The 9,117-nt window shown below is 57.0% G+C and overlaps 1 protein-coding gene across 1 annotated transcript in view; it reads right to left on the bottom strand.

The window, feature by feature from the left end:
* TANGO6 (transport and golgi organization 6 homolog) overlaps positions 1–9,117 on the bottom strand; it is a 29,708-nt gene that overhangs the window by 18,644 nt on the left and 1,947 nt on the right. The window contains 6 exon segments of the mRNA XM_035898030.1: positions 459–635; positions 2,067–2,179; positions 5,858–5,940; positions 6,495–6,657; positions 7,171–7,295; positions 8,087–8,237. Of these exon segments, the coding sequence (XP_035753923.1) occupies positions 459–635; positions 2,067–2,179; positions 5,858–5,940; positions 6,495–6,657; positions 7,171–7,295; positions 8,087–8,237 (812 nt within the window).

The raw sequence follows: 9,117 nt of genomic DNA, 5'->3' as shown, positions 1-9,117 counted from the left end.
TAACAGCTCCCCCTCTCCAAACCAAATGTCCCGCTGCCGAACCATCCCAGTTTGCGTGGCTGGAGTCTAATGGCTGCAGTTTATTCCCCACATGGTCACACTCTGCCTCTACTTGTAGAGACCATCTGCAAGAGCAGGAGGGGAGTTCAGTCACTGGCTCTGCGGCGCTGGCATCGCTAGCGTCCTTGCTGCGACGGTGTTGCCTGCGCCTGAGGGATTCCATTCGCTCCACGCAGCCCTGATCTGCCATGAGACAGGCTCAGGCTGGAGGGTGGAAGCTGAATTAGGGGAGCGTTGGGCTACCTGGGCACCCGGTGGGGCGAGACCGTGGTGGGACAGCACTGGCAGCCCCACGCTCTCCTGGGCGCTCTCTGCCAGGCACGCCATGGGAAGCCCTACGTGCTGAATGATGCCTGGGTACTGCTCTCCATGCCTGGTGCTGCCCCACCAGCGCTCACCTGATGGTCTCCTCCACCGCGATGGTGGCACCACCCTCGCTGCCTGCGTGGAACCGGCACCGCGGGTGGAGGGCGTGCACGCTGCTGTTCAGCCCCGCAAAGCCTTCCAGCACGGCCAGCGACACCTCTCGCTCCGACTTCTCCAAGAACCACAGCAGGATCTCCTGGCACGGGGAGCTGGGAAGGAGAGAGAAAGCAGTGGTGACCTTGCTCTGCCCACTGCATGCCCCCCCCGCACACCAGCGCTGCAACGGGACCAGGCATCCCAGGGCGAGGGAAAAGCCAAGATTGCCCTGGAGCAACCACGGACACTCCTTGGGATGCTCTGGAGCGACAGCTCCAGCATTTGTGTCAGTTTATAATGGGATCAGCAGCACATCCCGTCCTTCTGGTGTTCCCAGATGGAAGGATCTGGGTCCTTCAAGATTTCAGCCCAGCGCGGAAGGGAGCGCTGTCTGAACAGCGTGTCTGTACAAGGACAGCCACTTCCACGCAGCCTTGGCAAGCCGTGCCTGGCGCTTCACGCCGACCTGACAAAGCAGGAAGCTGTCAGCTGTGCCAAGGAGGAGGAGGAAGGAGACAGGGAGCACTGCAAGGTGGTATGGGAACCTCTGCCAAGGAAAGATGCAGGTTAATGAGGTGCAGTAGCAGCGCTGTGCCAGGGGTCTGGAAACCTGAACACTTCCAGGCAGCTTTGGTTTTAGTTACCCCTGCCAAATTCCTTTGCAAAGAGAGAAGCAAGCAGCGCCTCTGTTCACCCAGCAGCAGTGTTAGCTTGGATTGCTCTATGGACGTGCACGCACTGCTCTTCCAAGTGATTAACGATATCTTTAATGATAGCAGAGGCCGTGTCTACACAGACCTTTTAGGGCGGCTTTGCCAGTACCTACGTGCCAGTATCACCAAAGCAAAGAATAAACCTACCAGGAGTGTATTTGCTAGGCTGGCCCAAGCTCAGGGCAGCCCAGGAAGAGCCTGGGAGGAGAAAGGGAAGAGGACAGCCAGCACCTGGTCACCACTGCCCCTGCCACTGTCCGGCGTGTGCGCACCATCGTATGGCAGTCGTGGAGGAAGTGGGCATGGCACGAGGGACGGCTGCCGAGAGGCAGGTCCTGCGCGCATTGGAAGAGAGCGATCCCAGGCGGGAGAAGAATGATGTTGTATTTCCAAGAGCCAGCGCTCAAGCTGTTTTATCCAATTTTCATCCTATTTCTAAATCCCTGGTGCACAGACTCCTCTGACAGCCAGACAGGTCCCAGCACCACCATCTCGGTCCACAGACAATCACGATCCCTGCTCCAAGGCGGGCAATAAGAGTTAACCCACGCTCCCAAGGCTCCCGCAGGGCACACTTGCCTCTACACTGAACATTTTAGCTTCAGGGAAGCCAAAAACTAACACAAGAACTACTTCCTCGGGCAGAGGTCTGCCAGCAAGGTCTTGTACCGTGCCTATGCCTGCAGTTATTGCCTGCTTTGAATGAGAGCTCTTCAGGGTGAGAAAATCTGTCTCAGCTTCTCTATGTGCCCATGTAGAGCACGTCCTTTGGAGGTGGGCAGAACGGAGAAGATGAAACCCCAGAAGAAGCTGTGCACAATCCTTCCTTACCGTAAGTATGACACATTCTGCTTGGCGAAGGAATAAAGGGAAAAAACCACTCCCAGGACTGACTGTAAGGATCCCAGCAGCAGGCTCGAGCTGTCATTTCCAACCACATACACCTACGGAGAGAAAGGCACGGGGAGGAGAGTCAAACACCTGCATGGAGCAGAGGGAAGGCAAAGGGAAGGACAGAAGGCTTGTCTCTGTGCAAGAACGGCAGCCGCCAGGGAGGATGGCAGAGGGTTTACAGCCTCTGTTCCTCTCCGTCTGGAGCCTGTTTTCCCTGATTATGCCATATTCTGTATTTAAAGCAGCCTTCAGCACCATCTTTCTCCCAGCGTTTGCTTAACCACAGCAGGGCTCCAAGCTACAGGAACACTGTCGCTAGCTGTTTGGAAGTCTGCTGCTTAGGGGTAAGGTCTTGCGTTACAGAGAGATGCAATAGGCACCTTTGGATTAGCAAATCTTTACAGAAATACTGCCCCTCGAGCCAAATCTCAAATACAGAGATCAGCCCCTAGCAGGGCAGTTGGGCTGACGCGTGCCAAGCCGAGCAAGTGGGCTGCAGGGGCTCCAAGGAGGCTGTAGGGCCACGCTCCTCTCCTCCACCTTGAGCAGCACCCTCCCAAATCACCGCCAATGCTCTCTCCACAAAACCAGCACCCCCTTCCCAAGCAACTCGCTGTTCCCCGTTCACTGCATGCATGTCCTACCTTGCTGCCCAGCGAGCACAGGAAGAACACTCACAGAAGTCCTACAACATTGCATTTCCCTTCGAATCTTTTTAAAGGAATTGTCCAAAACTAAAGGCCAGGTAGGATGCTTTCAGTCAAAGCCACAACGCTGGGAAAACTCGGTCTAGAAAGTGGTTAAATACCCAGCCTTGCCCAGCTGGACTCAGGGTTGTTGTGTTCGGGTCCTCATGTAGCAAATTTAGCATTTTACCTCCCTCCACAGCTTTTAGGTTTAAGAAAAGCGGGAGTGAAAATAAAGTCTCTTCACAAGTTCTCCAAGGGACTTCCAGCTGTGTCAGCTGGTGAACTACCACTTGCTCAGAAGATGCTGTCCCTTCGCACCGGAGCGCTCCCCACACCTCTGACCTCCGCAGCTGGAGAGCAATCGCCTGCTGCAGGGCTGGAAGTGCCCTGGGGACAGAGCAAAGAGCTTTGGCCTGATGGAGGGAGGGTGACAACCCAGGTAGGAGGGAGACTGTCCTGATAATGCTCTGCCCTGCTGCATTGATGCAAACAGACCTTTTCTTCCTGTGCTAATCCCCGTGGAGCCATTCTTCCTTACCAAGAAGCTTTTGTACACAAAGCTTCCCTGATGAAGCCCCAAGGACGGTTTCCCACTCAGCATCAAATGACACTTGCTAGGCAAGAAACCCCCGCAAATCCGAGCGGGCTGGAGGCTCCGTTGCTAATCTGGCTGCTGTCAGGCCTCCAGCACTATGCCATTAAGGAGGGATCCGCCCCACGCTCCCCCAGCACCCGCATTGTGCACGGCAGCCACAGAGCAGCCCTCCAGACTGGTCTGTGCCTGCCAGCTAGTTACAACAGATCATTACTACGCAAAATACTACAACAATCACAGCATTTAAGAGCTTAGCCTGCCTAGGGGCATGCCAGTAAGCAAGTCACCAGCTTCTTAAAATTGAATTCCTGAGCTGAAGATGTCCTCCTGGGTTGGAACGCGCAGCAGAAAGCTGGGCTGCTGTCAGGGCAGGCAGCGAAGCCTGCAGAGCGGCACTGGTGGGAATGGCATTCATAGGAAGCAGAGGAATGGACCCCACCTTTTCCCCGAACACCAGAGCCAAGATCTGCGCTGCTGAACACCCTGGCTGTTGCTGCAAGGGACCCCTTGCAGGAAGGAGCTCCACAAAAGGTGCTAAATCTGCACCGTCCTGCTCACAAGACATTTCTTCTACCATGGTCTGTTACTGGCAAAGCCAGCACGTATCTCCGACGAGGCCCGAGCCTCCTTCCATTTTCCTGAACCCTCCCCATCCCCCAGCACCTGATCAGGGCCTGAACATCAGCTGGGAGAGCTGCTGAGCTTCAGCAATCCCTCCTGCTTGGGCAGCCAGGCACACAGACCAGCTCCGGGGCCCCGCCACCGCCTCCACGTACCACCCTGCACCACGAGCAGCTCCGGAGGGCAGGGCAGCAGAGGAGGTGGCCGGACACCCAGCAGCGGCTGCTGAAGGGTCACCCACCCACAGTTTTAAAACTAACTTCACACACATGGAAACTCATGTGTCACGGGGTTCAGCCCAGACTGGTCCCTTGCAAAACAGGCTGCTCCTTTTTCCTTAATGTTATCAATCTACCTCACTTGTCCAACGGGACTGGACAGACTGTAATGCCTTTAGCCCCCTGAGAGATCATCAGAAGGGGAAGATGAACCTCTGGGGACACCCAACGGGGACCAGCTGCAGCATCCCCCATTTCTGGGACACCTGAGGTGAGGACACGGCCACTAACAGCGTCTCCCCTGTGGCCAAGCTGCTGCCCACCCTCTTTTCCCCTGTACCCACATGCTCTCCGCTTCCTAACGCTGCTGTTAGGACAACTGCGACAGCTCTCCCTCCTCTCCCCGCGGCTCTGCGATGCCTCTGAGATCACCTTCACTCTTTTTTTCACCCTCGGTGGCAGCTCAGCAGCCTCAGAGCCACACCGAATCTGCTCGCTTCATAGCACCCACTGCGAGCACCTTGGTGCCAACCGGCTGCACAACCACCGGGCAAGGAGCCGGGCTCCCTGCCAAGCTGCCCTCACTGCAGGGCTGAGGGGTCCAGCATGGCCAGCCGCTCGCAGATACCTCCAGTGCCCTCTTTTCCAGGTCACTCATTCAGAAGCATTCTGGCCCAACTGCAAGAGCTGGCTGCCGCCCATCCCGCCGCGAGGGGTTAATGCTGCAGGAGCTGTAGAAAGGCTTCCAGCTCCAGCGCTCTGGCTCAGGCTGCCCTCTGCAGACATCAGAGGCAGGGAGAGCAGCTCCTAGCAGGCTCTCCCTCCCACACAGGCAACCCTGGGCTCCGTATGAGCCCCATTATCCATGCTCTACAGGAAGGAAACTGAGGCACAGAGGCACTGAGAGGAGGCTGGGCTGGCAACAGCCTGGGAGGAGAGCTCAGGCATCCTCTGAAGATTCAGCACCTATAGGATTCCCTGCGATCCATCCTCCCCTCTGACCAGCTGCACGTCTCCGATGCTGGTAGGCGAGCGGACATCTCGGGACAGGGACTGACAGCCTGAGGCCACACGTGCCAGGCCAGCGGTACTCCTGACCAGGACCTCCTGCCTGCTCTGTGACCACAGCCCAAGCCCTGAAGCTGCACTGCTGCTACACCCAGACACAACAGTCCCGTAGAAGCTGCGCAATTTAGCAATGCTCAGGAAGTCTTGAGTCAGTGCATGGAAAAAAGAGGATATGAGAGCACCACGGAGACTCCTGGCTACCAGCCCACTCCTCAGACTCCGCTGACTTTGACACACCAGACAGACACTGGGAAGACACCACCAGTGAGAGCTCACTGCCATCTCACAGAACGTTTTGGGGTGAGAATGCCTGAAAGGATTCAGGCAGTGCCTCTGGTATCCAGCATAAAGCTGCAGTCCCTCCGGCACAGTGCTGCATACAAGGTTATTCCGTGCAGATCTCTGCCTCGCCTCAGCATCACAGCTGCAGGAGACGCTGGGTTTTGTCATGGTCTAACATCGAACCACTCAAAGTCTCAAACCAGCTCACTCTTAGAGTATTTTTGCCTACCCTCAGGCCCAAATCAGACATGATACCTTGAGCACATCTTCCACGCAGCAGCCAAGCTCTGCCTCTGTCACCAGCACAGTCCCTGCTGATAAATCCTCCACTGCTAGCTCTGAAAACAAAGGGCAGAAATATCAGCACCCCCGTGTACCAATGAGCCTCCAGCAGAACAGGAAGCCCACCACGCCCAGCACCAGAAAGCACTTTGGTAGTTCTCTTGCCTTCCCTCCCCTCTATCGCGGCAGCATGGGAACCGATGAGCCCTCATTAGTGGCGCTAAATATCACTGCAGTGTTGTAAACTCCACAAGGTTACAAGTGAATCAAAGCAGACCGCAACTTCTTGATGGATTATTCCCCAGAGAGCTGTTTGGTCAGCGTGGGGAACCGATGGCTTCCGCCCGGAAGCCCAAAACAAGACTGCAAGACTGGAGGGTTTCCCAAAGAGCAAAAGCCCCGCTACTTGGCTCTTCCACTACAGTAATTTGACTCGAGTGCTAGTAAACGTGGTGTGCCCCACCACAGAGACACGCTGGCAACTGCCAGAGCTGGGCTTGCGCGCTCAGCAGCCCAGCCACCAGCCCCCAAGAAAATTCTGATAAAAGATCAGCAAGAAGAGAAAGCAGACCCTTCTCCAGTCTGGGACTGGGCAGGGACCAGCGGGTACCTGCTGCGGCCGAGCACCGCAGCAGCGGTGCCAACAGGGGCTGGAGCAGGTGCCTCTCTGCCAGCTGAGGGTGCTCTTTCGCCATGGTGAGCAGCGTCGTGGTGGCCACTCGCTGGAACTGGCGCGCCGTCAGTTTGTCCTGGATGTGCAGCAAGTCCAGAATCTGGAGGGAAAACCCAGGATAAAGGAACAAAAATCAGCAACAACTTAGGAGGAGGGGGGCAGGCCGACTCCTTGCAGCCAACAGCAGGGATTGAGGAGCCTCCTGTACGCCGCTTTGCTGGACGCCTGGCATGACATTCCACATACGGAAGAGCCGGAATCCTTCCCATGCAGGCGTTAACGCAGGAGGCATTTCTGGGCTCAAACCAAGAGTCTGCACTGCTCCTGTAGCCAAAGGCTGGAAGCAAAAGCTCCATAGCAGAGAGCTCCTTGCAGCATAGCGCTGAACAGCTCGTGCGATCAGGCAACGTTATCCAGCATTTCAATCAAATACGGAAAATTCAAGAGTAGGGTGGAAGCACGTCCCACTGCCGGAGCAGCAGCAAACCATCTCCACCTTGTCCTGGCTCGAGCCAGGCCACACTCAAGCAGAAGCGACTGCTGCTCTCCAAGGCAGGAGCTGGCTCCACATTCCCAGCCAGAGCTGGCACGCTGTGGGGAGAGTGGGACCTACCTGGGGGCACACCAGGCGGTGGTAGTCCTCGAGGGAAAGGCACTGCTGTGGGCAGGAAGCCAGGATCTTTGCAACCGTGTCGCATTTTCTCCAGTCCACAGCTGCTGCTTCAGCACCCATGCCACCTGCTACGGCAGCAGAAAGCCAAGATCAGCTCAGGCTGGCAGCAAACACAGGGCTGGTTTTGGCTGAAGCCAGATGTTTCTGGCCCAAAATTGGATTCCTAGCTCCTACTACTCTCTTTAAACCAAGGATCTTTCAGGAGAACCCCGTGCTTACTGACAGAAGGGGAAACATTATCATCCGAGACCTTTGGTACTGGAAAACGACTTCTACGAATAGGTGTATGAGCCAAAAGGTGGAGGGAGGTCACGCCTGGATGGTGTCATCAGGTTGGTTTTGGCCAGAGTAAGCTTTGGCACTAGAAACTGTGGGATTCAGCTTTCAAGGAGCAACAGTTTCCCTCCCTGGCAGGGAACACAGAGCCGGGGAGCGAGGCTGCTGAGCCCCGGAGCGGGACAGGTCTCGCTCCACCTGCAGCTGCTCGCTGCCCAGCACCAAGCACGGCTCCCGCCGAACTGGCACCAGCGCAGCTCCTCGGAACAAACCGTGCTCCGTACGCGCACAAGGTGCCACCCCATAGAGGCACAAACACCCTGAACGCCTTTGGATGCTTTCGGTCTGGACCTCAAACGTGACGGTGTACCCCAAAGTAAAGGTGTTTGCAGTTGGAGGGCATTCACAGTTTGGGAGATCAACACAGCCAGGGGCAAAACCTGCGCAAGTGTTGCAGAGTCAGCCTGGCCTGACAAAAGCTGTTGCCTGTTTCAGTGCTCCGATGGGCACTGCGTTTCCCGGGCCTCTCATGGGAGGAAACCATGAGCCAAGAGCAGCGTCAGAGCACCCTACTACTCACCACCCGTTCCCTCCAGGATGCCCCGAACCACGGCCTGAACCCCGCTGGGTCTCATCAGCCTCTCGGAGAGCAGCTGACCACAAAGGCGCCGCAGCCACGCTGGAGCCCGCACAAGGGCCGGCTTTGTTTCTTCCCCAGGAGAGGGAGGACTCTGAAAGGAAACAAAGGAGCAGGCTGAGGAGCGTGTTTGCATGCTCCCGTGCAAACCCGCGCTGGCAGGCACACCGCCTGCGCCCTGCCCTGCAGGCACTGAGAGGGGAGCACAGGACAGGGACAGCTCTTAAATAAAGCACTTCATCCTCCAGCTGCACAAAGCGAACGAGGGCTTAACAAGAGAGGCCAGCCTTCCCAAGAGCATCCCCTTCTGCAGCGCTGCCCTCCTTTAATTAAAGCCTCTCAGGGTCAGGCTCTGCCTCATTACCAAAACAGTGCGTGGGGGGGCTCAGGGGACAAGTCGGGTTTGATGCAGGTAAGGGGTCCGCAGCGGTGACCCCTGCCAGGACCTGGCACAGAGCACAGGGCTGTGGAGGCGGCACCACGAGCCCACAGGCTGCCCAGTGGAGCAAAGCAACCCGCCCCAGGGACAGCATGAACGGCAGAGCTGTCCGGAGGCTGTGAGCCCCCCAAAACGAGCGGTTCCAATGGAGGTGCTTGCTCGGACACCCCCAGGAGGCAGCCTGGCACCACCGCACTGCTGGGGGACAGAACAGGATAAAATATTTTCAGTTGGAAGGGAATGAGCTACAACAATCATCTGCTCCAGCTGCTTGGCCACTTTGGGGCCGATGAGCAGTTGGAGCACGTTATTAAGGCCACTGTCCAAATACCAGCTCCGGTTTTGTTTAACCAGGAGAGCCCTGCTTTTACACGGAAGAACCACAGCACGCACCGAGCGCGCTGCCCTCGTACGACCCCTCTGCAGCCCCCGCAGGTGGGAAGGGCGGCTTCCACCCGATCGGGAATCACGTGCGATCCCCGCCAGCAGCTCCTCACGTCCCAGCCCCGAGCTGCGATGGGGCAAGTGGGCGCGC

Source organism: Egretta garzetta, unplaced genomic scaffold (genome assembly GCF_000687185.1).
Source record: "Egretta garzetta isolate BGI_Z169 unplaced genomic scaffold, ASM68718v1 scaffold67, whole genome shotgun sequence".
Classification (NCBI taxonomy): Eukaryota; Metazoa; Chordata; class Aves; order Pelecaniformes; family Ardeidae; genus Egretta; species Egretta garzetta.
The sequence above is the reverse complement of the archived record's forward strand: the minus strand, read 5'-3'. Positions and strand labels throughout refer to the sequence as shown.